Consider the following 15,095-nt stretch of genomic DNA (forward strand, 5'->3'; position numbering starts at 1 on the left):
ATTGCTTCTCTTGAAGTAATAAAAATGTGTTGATTTGAAGACAATGCCCCCCCCAAAATAAAGTCAACTCCAGCACTAGTGAAATTTGCAATTCACTCTACTGTAAAGGAGGAATTTTATGCTGCAATAGTTTCGTGAATTTTGAGCCATCACACAAGAGTCTATGTATCACGTCTCTGTCACAGGGCAGAGAATGAAAACCATGGGGCTGCTACCCCTAGTGCTTGTTATGAAATGTTATGAAAGCTTTTTAAGAAAATCATGGGGGCTTTAGTTAATTGCCCAATTACCAGAGATGCTTGGGTTCTAACTACAGAAATGTGGATGGTCTCTTTCCATCGGGGTTAAAAGGCAGGTTTGGCCGCATCCAACTATCTTCGAACATGAGAACTTTGCTATTTAACTCCACTGGCCCCTCCTAATTTGGGGGTCAGGGGGTAAGAGACTGACATCTCTTTGACACCAAAAGAAGAAAGGATCTCTTACTTCTTGCCTCCAGTGTGTGTACATACAGACAACTGAGTTATCTGTAGTACCAAATCCACAAACCACATCAAAATCTCCTCTTACCCAGGATCCCCAAATTCCCACCCCATAAGACCTTTGTTAAAACTGCTGAAAAGCCAAATGAGAGGGATTTGAGTTTCACTTCCTCCTCTTTGCCCTGGAGGTGCTAACAAGCAAATAACTAGCTCATCTAGAGGGAGAAAAAGGAGAAGCCAGGGTCTTCTGTTGTCTAAAATAAAGGGCTCCCTTAGCGGGAAATGTCGGCAATACAGCAGTTGCCTCGCTCTGCCCCAAACATAGCCATCCCCACTGCCAGGAGTTCTCGCTGTCTCTCTCATTGGTGTGCTAATCAGTCAGTAGTTCCACAGCTTGTGCTCTGAGTGGGCACTGCTGTGGCTCAGGAAATATCAAGGTGAATAAGATGAAGTTGTGCCCCTTCAGAAACACAAATTGCTGTCATCAGAGAGCGCTAAATTCCATGCTGCAGAGAAGAGCTGGCCTCCCCAGCCTGTGCCTCACTTCCATAACTTCTGGAATAAACATAATGCCCATAATAAGGCACATAACATAAAATAGTGCTTGATGTATTTTTGGTTTGCTCCCCTGGAGACTACCACAAAACAGAAAGATTGAGCTCCAGGCTGGTGGAACCAACATAAGAGTCATTCTCAGCTTCCATCACTCAGGAATTCTTCACAATGACTTTTGGTCCCTCTCTTTCTTTCCATATCCTGAGGCCTTGTAAATTTAAACCTGGCTTGCAGTAGTACCATCTTGGCCAGACTCTTCCCCACTCCCATTTGCCCTGACAGCAACTGTTGAATAATTTCCCTGAAACTCTTTTCTCATCAGCTTAAAAACGTATTGCGGTTCCCCCATTACCTCACATTAAACCCTTTAAAGCCTGACACCAACTGTATTCCCAATCTCATTTCTCATACTTTGCCCCCCACTCAACCAGGTCATACATGGCCCCTCTACTCAGTGCCTCCCCTTTTTCTTTTCAACAACACATTTCCTTCCCTTTCTTCCCTTTCTTTTCTTAAAAACTCTTCCTCAGTTGCTCCATTCAGACTCTTCTCATTCCTTATCTAACCTCTCTTTGACACCATTGGTTTAGCCCCCATTAATTCAAACTTGTTGATGGTCTCTCCCAGAGTTCTTCTGCTGTTCTCTGTGGTCACACTATCATTTCCAATAATGTGATAAAAACCATGAGAATGAGTTCATAGATTCTGTTGCTTTTGACGTACGTCTTTCTCCTCCTGTGTAAAATGATTATTTAGCTAACTGTTACATTCCATTTTACACTTTACAATGTGCTTTCATTGACAGTATACCATTTGGCCTTCACAACAACTTTGTGAGAAAAATAGGACAGATGTTACCCTCATATTACAGTTCTGCCAGCTTGGTTTTGAAGGTTAAGGGATTTGTCTAAAGGCTCACAGCAAAGAAGTAGGCGTTCTGGGACGCAAACCCTGGTCTTTGAATCTTAAGTGCCTCTTGTCTCCACATTATCTTCCTCCTCTGAACACGTGTCAAACTTGATAAATGTTGTTAATGGACTGATAATGCAGATTATTAATGTGGCAGTGTCACCAGGCCACATTAAAATAGGGATCGAGCATTTTGATGCCGTGACCTGAGATAAGGTTGGGAAGAAAGACAAAAATGAGAATTCACCAGTGTCTTTCACTTTGAATTGCCTTAAAGTTTATGGGAGAAAACACTCATAAAATCTATAATTCAAAACAAAACAAAACAAAAGCATGCTATTAAAGCAAAATTGGGTCTTTCCTGGAAGGTGAAGAAAAGAGGAAAGACCTAACAGACTCCCTTGGAGACTCTCCAGATGATGTTGTTTGGGTCAGAGGCCAGACAAAAGGTCAACTTTGAGTTACTGGTTGACATCTCAGCACTGCGTAAGCAGGAATGGCCAGAAGCAATGGAGGTTAGGAATCTGAAGAACTGGGCCTGGCTGTTTCTGCGCCTCTCTGTGTGACTTTAGACCTGTATCCTGCACAGGGGGTTAATGAGATGGTCCCCGAGGTCTTCTCTGGCAGTGACATTCTTAATAGCAAGTTTATTAATAGCAAGGACACAGGACAGGTGCGTCTTGATAACCATGTGGGAAGCCCACACCTGTCTCTCCCCAGTGTTTCCGCCCCTCACTTCCAGCAGTGCCAAACTCCAGGCCCAGTCAGGGTCCAGTTGCCAATTCTGAAGTTGTTCAAGGACAGTCGTCCTTTTGCATGGGGTTCCTTCCAACCTGAAGCTGGCTTCCTTCTTCATTCTGTGTCTTCCTCGACCATAGTCTCTGGGATTTGCATGGCACTAATTCATTTCTGCCTCTTTGCTTTTAGATTAAAATTATTCACAAGAACCAAGTGCCCATGATGATGGGGCCTCCCCAGAAGAGCAGCTTCTTTTCATTGAGGAGGAAGAGCCGTTCAAAAGACTAAACTGTGCCAAATGCCAGTTAAACCAAGAAAACAAGAAACTGCCACACACACACACACACACACACACACACAGAGATACACAAATACACACACACACACACACACTCTTCTCTAACCAGTGGAAGTAAAGCCACACTTCAGGAAGAAACCTTCACCCTGCCATACATTTTATTTCAACGGTGGACACACCCCAGCAGAACCAGTGCCAATAGAACATTTTGAATGGACTTAGGGCCCACCAGGGTATGGTTGGCTCATGCAGCAACCTCCGCATTCCCAGAAGGCCTTGAGTGAGAGTTTCTGAGACTGAAGGAGAAATCCCCTTTCCTGCCCACCAGCCCTGCAAGTTTCCTTATGGACGCTCGCAAGGAGCGGGATGCAGGTTTCCTGCCTATGGTGCGATCGGATGTGGCCAAAGGAAAGAGCTCCCGTTCCAAAGAACTTACACAAAGGTCCCTCTGTAAAGAGACAAACGGCCTCCGACTCTCAGAGCATAACCCTTGGCAGAGCTCAGCAAGTGCACGCTGGTTTCTTGGTTGTCCTTCGAGCGACAACTTCTCCCTGAACCTGCTGAGGAAGCAGAAAGGCGGTAGAAAGCTGTTTCCATTCCTGGTTCTCTGCGCTGTCAGTGGGCACTTGTTATTTTCCCGAAGACTTCTCCTGGTGTCTGTGTGTTTGTTTAGAGATGGCTCCAAGAGCCCCCAGAGCTGCCTGCACAGCACACCTTAGATGTGGTATTTATTTTCTTAGTTCTGTGAACACCTGGGAGGGAAAGCAGAGAAACTGGGATTTATTTTTCAAATTGGTGTCATAATATTGTGTAAAAAGGGAAGGAAAAAAAACACCCCCAGCTTCTTTCTTTTTCAAGCCAAAGAGTGTTTCCTGTTTGAGTTCCAAGCCCTGGTGGCAGACTATTCCTGAAGGCAGAGAAGACAGGAGGAGAGGGCTGTTTACTGAAGAGACCAGAAGACAAACCATTAGGGGGTTCCCTCCTGCCTCTTTGCACCCACCACTCCCAGAGTATGACCTAAAGGCCCTGCAGATGATCTTACATGTGTGTACATATATGTAGCATATATATTTATAAATATAAGTATTTATTTACTGATGGACTTTTCCTGGTTGAAAAAAAAAAACATGTAATATGGAAACGGAAAGTGGGAAAGAAAAGAAGGTTCTTACTCCTCCATTCCGCTGTTTCATTGTCAAGACACATTACTCCATGGTAATTGTGAGATTTAAGGGAAATGAAAGTAGCTTCTTTACATAGAGAGACTGAGAGTTCTCAAAACAACTGAGAGTCCTCAAAACAACCATGAAAAAAGATGCTGGGCAGGATTTACTCTCCCATTTGTCAGATAAGAAAACCAAGTCTCAGAAAAGTGAAGAGACTTGTCCATGGTATCTTGGCTAACGTGGTTTGGGAATAGGTGCCATTAAGATCTTTACTAGAAAAAATAACCCACACATCCCGGAAATAGGGTCATTCTAGTCACTGAGAAATGATTCCATTTGGCTCCAGGTTGCCAGGGAAGACTGAATGTGCGGCACGTGTGTGGATGGGACAAGCCCAAATGAAGAAAATGAGGCCTCATAATGCTTCCCAGAGAGTCTCTCTGGCCTGAACTGGTGAGAAGTTGGTCTGGGGTTGAAGGCATTGGACAGATCATCATATTAAACTCTCCACATGTCACCTCATCATGGTCATAGTTTCTCCGTCTGGAAACACCCCTGGCTGCAGGGATGACGTCAGTGGAGTCACAGAAGAACTGAGGTACCTTCTGCAAGGTACTGCCAGCCAGAACACAGAGGGGTCTCGGCAGAGGCCAGTGGGCCTCATTCAGCTGGTGCTGGCATTACCCTCCTTTCCTGAGGGCAAGTCTCTGTGGAGCTTAGCAGGTAGAAAGAAAGATTTGCCTTGGCACCTTGGCCCCCTCAGACCTTCATCCCCTCTGAGATTTCTCAAGAGGAAACCTAGGCCCACTTGACATCACTCCACTGAGCTTCCTCTGATCTCCTTGCACTAGGTCAAGAGCTTTGCACAAGGAAGGGAAAATGAACATTGTGTGTACATGTTGATCCTAACTGAAGGAAGCAGGCATCTTGGACCATCTAGGATGGACATCTGTGACCATCCCACTCAACCTAACAGTGCAGAACACTGGGCAGGGGGAAAGCCAGGCCACCGAAAGAATATCCTGCATGACTGGATCCTTGGTGACGGGACCAACAAGCTCCAGAATGACAACAGGTACTATCTTGGAAACCACTTGATTCTGAAACAAACGTAGGTTCAGGTTTGGGTCACTGATTCCAGGACATTGACAGAAGTTTTTGCATGTGTTTCAGCCCCGAGATCGAGGCTGTTGAGACATGGCTCTATCAACAGGTGAAACTGATTCTCGGAGACTGGCCTCCTGCCTGCTCTACTCTAGTGAATTGAACCTGCAGTGTTGCTCGGGAGACATGTCCCAAGTCTTCCTTAGAGCCACAGAGTATAACAAACTTTAGTGGAATTGTACTTCCATTGTGATAACCTCAGAAAGCCCAGTGTTGTTTAATCTGACCTTGCAACTCATCCCTCAGCTGTGTGACTGTTTCTTGCTGTAGAGTACCCGTCAGAGTGGTCCTCACAGCAACCTCGGAGGTTGGCAGAGAAGGTATTATCATCCCCACCTTAATAATGAGGAAAACAAGGCTTATAGAGGTTTAGTAACTTCTCAAAATCACACATGCAGTCAGGGGAGAATCCAGTCCTTATTCCTCATCTTATTCTGATTCTGGCCATGCCACAGACATGTTCTCACCTGCCCCCAGGCTTCCACCCCACTAGCAATAAAAAGAAAAAAAAAGAAACAGGAAATATTTGACGCATTGTGTTGTCCCTGGACTAATGGGCTAGGTGGGAGTTGTGCCTCATTATGGCTTTGTCTTTGTGGGTTTCTTCCAGTGAGTTGAGAATGAAGATAGACTTAGTAGGATGGTTATTTTTCAGGTCAGAGACCAGCTTCTCTCAAGAGAGTTCTTTCCACAGATGGAAAAGATATGTTAAAATTGCCAAATAAATTAGGAAATACTTGGCAGAACCTGGAAGAGCCTCCAGACTGGCATTACATAACACGCATATACATTATACATATGCACATTATATAAGGTGACATAGTACTTAATGTACTGTATATATTATGTAAATTACATATTTGTGAGTAATCATGATAAATATAGAGGCCCACTAATCACTTTTTTACACATACTCAGTGACAGATTAGGAAGTTACTTTGCCAGAGAGTCTTAAAACTTACTCTCTCCTGCTGCTTTGGTTCCAACTCCTGCCAAAAATAATTACATCAACTTTTCCCATCTCTAGCCCCCTCTCCTGCTGGCTGAAGCTCTCAGTTACCTCCTGTCCCAGCTAGGCTGTACCTTCTGTGGAACACTACCACAATTGGGATCCATAAAAATAGAATCATGAGGATGAAAAGGATCTAGACTCCCAGATTCCCTATGTCACAGGCGTATACCTCAGCACTCCAGGCAGGTGGGTGCCTAATGTTTAATGTCAAAGGAAGAAGAATAGGGAAGGGAAAGGAGGGAGGATACCCTCCAAAGAAGGAAACTTCATAGTGTTCCTTGGACACCAGTTCCAGGACGCAATAAAAATCAATCAGGAACTTACTTCAAACGGTACCATATATTTGAAACCATAGTGTCCTAAAACGTGTTTCACAAAATACTAGTATCCATAAAATGCTTCATGAAAAAGGGGTTCTGCAGTCACATAACAAATCCCCTTATGGGAGATGCATAGAAACGCTTAATTCTAAGAACTCACAGTGAAGACCCGTAAGAGGCCTGTCACCATCTATAGATTAGAAACACTGCCTTAAGCCCACCATTTCTTCCTTTTGTTCTCAGTGGAGTTGGGGACAGGCAAGTAAGCATCCTCTGCAATAATAGTCCAAACAGTATTTTTCTAGGATATGGAGTCTCCACTCTTAAAACACTCTTTCTTGTTTCTTCTATATGATTGTTTAACTGCTCTTATTGTTCCCATGATCCGATTGTTCTACATGTCTTCAAGCAAAAATCAAGGATCTGGACTCTTTGTCCTTTGAGTGGGGAAAAAGTAAGGGGAAAACGAGATAGTTGCCAGGTGTCAGACTTCATCCGTGTAGCTCCATGGAACAGAACAGTCTAAAGAGCACAGTTCTCAAATATCAATCTAGTTTTAGAGGAAACAGAGCTGAATTGCACAGAATTTCACACGGAGCCATTGTTTTTAGCTTACCTTGATGTTCCACCGTATTGAGTGCATCATTCAACTTTCTAATACAGAGAGAAAATAGGAAAGGCAGATAAGAAAGGGAATTCTTATTTATTGCTTATTGGATGCAAGGAACTATGTAAAAGTGTTTTCATGTGCTATCCCATTTAATCCTCAAAGTAGCCTATGATAGAGGCGTTGTACTTATATCCCAGATAAAGGAATTAGTGCATAGAAAAGTGAAGTACTTTGCCCAAGGTCAGACAACATAGCAATGGTAGAGCTAGGTCTTAAATGGGTCTGTCTCACATCAAAATTTTTGCTATTTCTACTATACTTTAGTGTTTTTAACATTCTTATATCACTATTTCCAACCCTAGTATCCTCCTGGGTGAGATTACACAGCACTGACAAATTGATCTCCTATCTCGTCAACCTCTGTATAGCCCTCTAACTATGTTTCTACTGAAGAACTCCCAGTGCTTGCTCACATTGAAATTCAACGGCCCCTGTGGACATCTGGGACCCAAAACCTCACCCTTGTAATCAAATTGGCAGCCATCCGTTAATCGTCAATGTTTCAAATTCTAGCTGAATGGGACTTATTTCCCAAGACCTACCTAATAGATTTTCTATTTAACTCTGTGAGTGGGAGAGCCACAAGCAGCCTCCTCAAACTTAAATGCCGTGGTCAACAGTGACTGGCCCGCTCAGGGAAGGAGGGCTAGGGTTGTGGAAGGGAGCCTCCAACAAGAAGGCTTTGCATGTGATCCTCATTAGTGGTAGGCGTGGGCTGGGCCATCTGTGTTCCACAGGAGAACAGAATGGCAGGCTGCCTTTTAGATGCCAAGAGATGCTATCTAATGGGAAGAATCAGAGAGCTCAAAAAGCAGAGGATTTTTTCTTCATGGGCATCTCTGTAGGAAACCAGGGATACAGAAAACCAAGGGTTTTTGGAAATTAGCTGCTTCACTTTCTGAGCATTCCACCTTTGCTACCAGTTCATTCTTAATGTCCATAGTGCAGGATGGCAAGCAGAGCCCTGCAGCCTCACCTGCTAACTAAACTTCCTTTGAGGGAGCCCACAGTGAACCTATGTTGTCCTGAAATATGTGGATGCAATGGCAGGTGCATTATAGCAAGGTATCAGGGTTTGCAAGTAAGCCTCCAAGTCTCCCTGGGTCAGGACACACCGCAAATAGAAAAGACCATTTAATTGGATACTCAATGTAGATTCTAGAGAAATAATCAGAAAACATGGAGGACTATTCTAAATGGATCAAGTTAGAAAAATGCAATTTGGAAGCAAAGAGGATAATATCTAACCCAGCATCAAATATGTAGTAGGTAATGAGTAAATATTTGTTAAATGAATGAATAGCTAAAGTGGGTATCTGTTCTACCCTGGAATGGATAGGGGAAAGGGTGGGGTGGGGGGTTAGTGTGGATGAAAGCTTTTTAACTAACAACTCAGGAACTTGAAACCACAGGATGTAGAGGGAGCTCATGGGGGCCTGTAACCACCCAGACATCTGTTGAGTGATGGATACAGCTAAATATGGATCATCAAAGGGCTTTCTAGGTCACATGGAGGGCAGCTTCATGATTCAGAAAATATGAAATTCAACGTGGACAGAAAGACAGAAATATTTGCATTCCACTTATTAGAGATCAGGTCAGAATTGACAAAGAATAAAAAGGCAGCACAGAAGTGGAGTTACAGCACAGTAGGTGATCAGCATAATAAGATACAGATTCATGAGATAAAAAGAGATAGAGAACTGATTTTTTTCCCCAGCAGATTTATTGGGGTAAGGGAGATGAGCATGAACACTACAATCCCAAAATGAAAGGCCTGAGAAATCTTATTTTCAAAACAGGAGCTTAAAGTTGAGTTAATGGTAAAATGGAAATGTGCAGGCATTGATGAAATTGTTATTAAGTAACAACTATCATTTATTGTCCAGGCCAAAGCCTATTACTTTTATGACCACTTTTCAACTTCACAAGAACCTTATGAAGTTGGTGCTGTGTGGTTCCATATTCGACAAATGAGGAAACTGAGAAACAGAGCAGCCCTTGTGGCGGCATATCCAGGATTCAAATTTATCAATATCTGCCTTCAAAGCCCATGTTCATGCCTGCAGTGCCATCATTGATTCCTGTGAGCTTCAAGCATGGTGACAGGGTTTTACTACCCCCAAACCACTCCATCCCCTGTGCATGACTGACTTCCTTCTCAAACTGAAAGTCTAAGTCTCTCTCTTTCCTCTTCCACAGAGCTGGAGTGGGAAATACCATTCATATGTCTGGGCACAGAGGCACACTGAGGAGAAGGGGCAGATCTGGGCAGCAGAAGGTCCACATACACCTTACCTGCCTTCCTTCTTAGGTTCTCTCTCCAAGGCCCCGGCTTGGCCATATCCTAAGACACTACTCAGAGAACAGGCAGCCAACAATGAACACCTGGTGAAGAACTCGACCAGATCAGAGTATTCACATAATATTAAAGGTCATATTAAAAGATACACAGAGACCATATTAAAGATCAGGAACAAATGAAATGAGGTCAGGTAATCAAACATCAGATTTAGTAACTGACATCTAAAGGTAGAATGGAGATTCGAAATGTCCTTTTAAAAATCTGTTGGATGAATCATAATTTGGGGTAAAAAGACAACTTCTAGAATGCAAAAAACTAAACTTTTTCCTTTCCAAAAAAATCCTTTTTAAAATGGAATCTTATCAAGCATTACAAGGTGCGAGATCATAAAACAATAATTTCTTTTGACATTAGACAGTACAAAAGGAAAGGACATTATGAATCCCACAATATAAGTGGCAATCCAGAAGATTCCACAAAGTCTGCATTTTCTGTTGAGAAACTAAACAAGAGTAATTTAAAAGTAATTCATGAACTTATTTTTCTTGTCTTTTTAATTTTTTTTTTTTTTTTTTTTTTTTTTTTTTAAGAAAACTGGTACCAATTGGTTACCAGGAAATGGCATGATCTTCAAGAAAAGAAAAAATTTCCTGGTGAATATTTCCTCTCTCCCCAACATTCTTGAGATAAAAGGATAGAGAATTAGATGTTTTAACTTAGAAAACAATATGTACATGGAGGGTAATAATAATAGAGGATGTCACTGAATTGCTGTTTGGGGTTTGCTATCATCATACTCTGCTACCACCAGGCATTAAGGTAATGATAATAAACCTAAGAGGATTAAGCCATTTCCACCTCCCATTCCCTCCCTGTCAGCTTCCTGAAGCTCCCCACCCCCTACTCCCCAGTTAAATATACTTCCTGGAATTAGAACATCTGGGAATAATTTCTTTTTGTTATGAAAATTTTCAAACATACAGAAAAGTAGAGCCATGAGTATAATAACCCATATACCCGTCACTTAGATTCAACAATTGTTATCATTTTGCCATTTGTTTTCATCTTTTTTTTTCACCAAAATATTTTCACATGAATTATAGATGGCATGACATCTCACATCAAAATATTATACATACATCATTATGGGGGAATTTTTTCTTCAGAGTTAAAGTTTGTGTGGGTCCATGTTGCTGGAGGAAGATTTCAGAGTGTTGTGCACATGAACTCAGTCATTTCTCAACTGACCGAATCCAGTTGTCACAAATAAAAGTGAATGAGGATATCACTGTATCATTTATAGGAGAAAGTTTTGGGTGGAACGCAAGGAAGGTTTTAGCTGTTTTCAAAATGTTCCTGATTGATCTAGAAAGAGGAAGGTAAACAGCACATTAACTAAATTCTCAAAAGACACTAAATTGGAAAGTGTTGTAAGCACTAATGACACCAGAAAAAAACATGCAAAGCACTTGGACAAGTTAGAAATTTATCTGCACTATGTTATTTTTGAAGTAAAATTTGTTTAAAGCATTAGTTACAGAAAGACTGGGCACAGTATTATTTTGGACAAGTCAAACAGTGAAACATCATATCTGCAGATTCATTTAATCATATAAAAAACCATTGTTGTTATTGCCCCCCGTATGTGAAGCATATGAAGCTAGACTGGGGGAGGAGTAAGCTGCTGATATGCAGAGACGGATCCTCTCCCTCCAGTGGGGCATAACTGAACTGGAAGTGTGTCAACCCCCGAGAGAATGTCCTGAAAGCCTAGTTGAGACGCGTTGGCTCACTTATGCAGGGTGAGATATTATATTCAATAGGCAAAGTGTAAGGAAAGTGGGTATTATTACACTTGCTCTGTGCATAGTTGCTGAGGTCAGGGCAGACTGACTCCAGATGTTCTGGACAAGATAGTCGGCAAGGTGGTTAGTTAGTTTGCTTGCAAATGTCTGCTCACTCAGTGATTCTGCCAAACAAAAGGGCAGCAGGTAAAAGGAGTGACAGCAGGTTTCAGCCTGTCTCAATCAATAAATGAAATGAGTCTCCTATTCAAGAACAGCCTAGGTGGTGGCAACAACTGGCAATCAAGACCTGATACTAAACCAAGGCCTGATTCCCAGCCTGTGGCTGGCAGATCTAAATGAGCACCCATCAGGCTTCCCATACATAAGGAGGAAAAGCTTTCTTAACCATACCCCCCAGTGCACGTCTGCGTACCTTTGGCTAATTAAATATCCCAACCCACGATCCCTTCCCCCACACCCTGACATTCATAAGACCAAGCATCACCTTCTCCTTTCCTGACATTGCTGCCATGAGGAATGAAAGTCTACCTTGACTAACATGGAAATGAAAATTGTTTTCTTCTTCCTGAAAGTGGAACATGTTTTCTTCCCAGAGCACCCACTTTTTGGAAGAACACAAACTCTTCTGAGCTCCCTCCTCCAGCCTAACCCCTGGCCCTGAAGCCCAGGATCTGCTGATGGGCGTGAAAACACATGAGCTCACTGAAGCTTATGTAAGAGCTCTTGGCAGGCCTTCCTGGAGTCGGAGGGCATTCGGGTCTCTGCACACTCTTGTTGCCTTGTCTAGGCAATGTGATTTTTCTTTTCTCTATGTCCTCGGAACAGGGAGGCCTACTTGTACTACAGTGCATTAGTCGTTTGTAGCAAGGAGGAGAAAGAACAGTGTTCCCTCCTATATCCCGGTGATTAAAACTGGCACAGCTCCCTGATAGGGGAAAATAAGTATTCAAATGACAAAGTTCACTTGCATGTGTTGAGTCCCCGTCACGGTGGCACTGCCCCCTTTCTCCGCTCTTTTCCATGATGAGGCTTTGGAGCAATGAGAGAAATAAAATGGGATCGAAGGACAGAAGCCTCCTTGATGTCTCAGAGCATTGCAACTCAAATATCCCTTCTGAGATGTTTGTGAGCGGGGTCTAGGGCAGAGAGAGATGACACAAATGGGAATTCCCATCTTCCCCCAAAGGAAAAATAAATTACATGGAAATCTGTCCAATTTTCTCAAAGGCAGGTTATCTGCAGAAAAGTGATCTTGCCTCCAACTGACTTGTTGAGAATTCCCATCCTTTAACAGACTCCATTTTCTTGAGGACAGAAAGAAAACTTTGGGGAACTGCACTCAGGAAACTCAAAGAGAAGTGAGGAGACAGAGGAAGCAATGGAAGGCCATGAGCCCAATCTCCACACTCAGTAGATGTTTTACAGGTCTCCCAAAAGGAGAAGGGAAGATTTTAGGTCAAGATTTGGTCCTTCTCCGGCCATTGAGGAAAGGAAAGGGAGTGGGAGGCCCCATGAGGCCCTTTGCAGTGATGTTCCACTCTGCTGCTTCCATTACACCAGGCCTGGACAGCTCGAGGCAGTGCCAGAGAAGACTGGGGTCTCAACCTGATCCCATTCTCAGTCTCCTTCCTGAGCTTCACAAACCACAACCCAAGGGCACTTGCTACATACACAGCATCAGGTTGGGAAATGTGCTGTTCTCCCTCTGCTCAGCATGGCCCTGCTTCTCTTGTAGGGCCAATTCTACTTCCTACCCTGACACCAATTCGCAATAGTGACTTGGGCAAGTCATATCTCTGTTTTCCTACAAGTAAAATGGGGCTGGAGAGGATAATGAATGCAATTATTCATCTAGTCATCAATAAATATTTTGTTATTAATGTCTATTTGCCAGGCACTATCCCCTAACCTAACATGTTTCAACGCTGGCCTCTTCCTTTTTCTCCTTTTCCCATCACATCATGCTTTTCTCAACCTCCACCCACCACCAGTGTCTGCTTCTTTCACTTTTTCTTCTTTCTTTTATTCTCATGTTGTTTCTCTTCTTTCTCTCCATGATTCTATTTTTAGAGTGCTCATACATAAAATCAGAGGATCAGAAGGATCTTAAGGGGACATCTGCCTACTTTGTTATCACCAGGCAAGTCTGTACTTAAAAGGCCCAGGAAAGATCAGAGAAAATGGTCCAGAACCCAATTTCAGGTGGCGTTCAAGTGTCTCAACTTCTCAAGAAATTGTCATTAATGTCTTAACTTAAGCCCCTCTGTTCAATACTACTCCCCTTTTTCTCTTTTCCCTTTGAGTCATATCTCAGGTATAGCTGTGGCCATTGTGGGCATAGAGCTGTTGGGAATTTTAACCCAAAATGACATTGTTGAGCATCCCAGATCATAAGGATATTAGTTTCAGTGTAAAAACAACAGAATCTGGAGCAGAGAAGGGGCTAGAGGCCGTAGCAGTTAAGAAGGCTTAGCTTCCATAAAATCAATAAAAGCAAAACAAATAAGTAAAAACCCACAGACATAACCCTACTGAAGTAACAATTTCTGGTAGACTGTCTCAATTAACATGAAAAGTCCACTGAGCAGGGAGTTCTGGAATCGTAGACTCCTCTTATTGGAAAGGCCCTTCTTTAGATGTTGAGTCCAACCTTGCACGAAGAGTTGGTAGCCAACATAACATAATGTCTGTGCTCTGCCGATGGTAGTTGAGTAAGGAATTGTGGTCATTCAGCTTTGGTTCCTTGTCACCATATACAGAGTTCCTCTCCAACACCGTTTTCCATGGCCCCTAGGTAGGGGGCAAGCCAGGTCTCCACTTGGACTGTGCCTGATGCTCCAGAGGTTTCCTCTTTTGAGCTGCACAAACCTGCCATAGTAGCTTACAGTCTTGAGAGAGGCAATATGTCTAGGGGTGAGGTCACCTGACAAGGAGGCAGATTTCAAAGCATGCCGTGTTTTATGTCTTTCTTTTTTCTCCAGATGGCAAGAGGCAGGAGACCAAACTGAAGAGAGGAGGATCCTACAGAAAGTTGTTGACCCAGCTTACAGCACAGACGCCCTCTTCCAGAGAATGAGAAGAACATTTTGTGCCTCTCTGTACCATCATCCTCAATGCTCGGTAGATATCTCAGAGAAGTTGTTATTGTTAGCAAGTAATCATAATTCCAAGAAGTCACCAGCTACGGGGTTTTGATGGATGCTTTTCTCTCTCTGCAGAAAACAAGTAAGACCCCTCTATCTTGGAAAAGCCTGGCAAATGTTCCGTAGAGGCAGCTGAGGAAGGGAGCCATTCCACGTCCCATGGTGGTTTGAGGGATGAAACTCTGCCTGGGAAACAAGAGCAACACCAGGAGTGGGTTACAGTCCTGTCTCAGCCACATGGCCTTGGAGATGTCCTTTAGCCTTCTGGGACCTCTCTTTCTCCTTTTATCAAAAAGCGGGCTCTAAAGACCTTTCTGCTTTAATGATCTTGCCTTCACCTGGGGTAAATGCTGCGGCCGTTGGAGAGAGGGCAGGGTCCTCATTCTCATGGGTCTTCCCCCAGCCCTGTGACCCAGGAGGACTACTGCCAGGCCCTCGGCTGAGAATCTACCTTCCTTCCCTCATAAAGGTTGATCATGCTCAGAAATCAGCTGATTTGGAGGGCCAACATGAAATAGAAAAACA

The 15,095-nt window shown here is 43.2% G+C and overlaps 1 protein-coding gene across 3 annotated transcripts in view; it reads left to right on the forward strand.

The window, feature by feature from the left end:
• DGKG (diacylglycerol kinase gamma) overlaps nt 1-14,547 on the forward strand; it is a 195,608-nt gene extending 181,061 nt beyond the window's left edge. For 2 of the 3 annotated variants that reach the window (XM_081063126.1, XM_081063128.1), the window contains 2 exons: nt 2,874-5,223; nt 14,409-14,547. In XM_081063126.1, coding sequence (XP_080919252.1) covers nt 2,874-2,972 — 99 coding nt within the window. In that variant the 3' untranslated portion in view covers nt 2,973-5,223; nt 14,409-14,547. Of the gene's footprint in view, nt 1-2,873; nt 5,224-13,497; nt 13,568-14,408 lie in introns of all 3 variants that reach the window. The other variant, XM_081063127.1, reaches the window with a different exon arrangement.
• Nucleotides 14,548-15,095: the final 548 nt, after the last annotated feature.

This window comes from Rhinolophus hipposideros, assembly GCF_964194185.1.
Source record: "Rhinolophus hipposideros genome assembly, chromosome: 2".
Taxonomy (NCBI): domain Eukaryota; kingdom Metazoa; phylum Chordata; class Mammalia; order Chiroptera; family Rhinolophidae; genus Rhinolophus; species Rhinolophus hipposideros.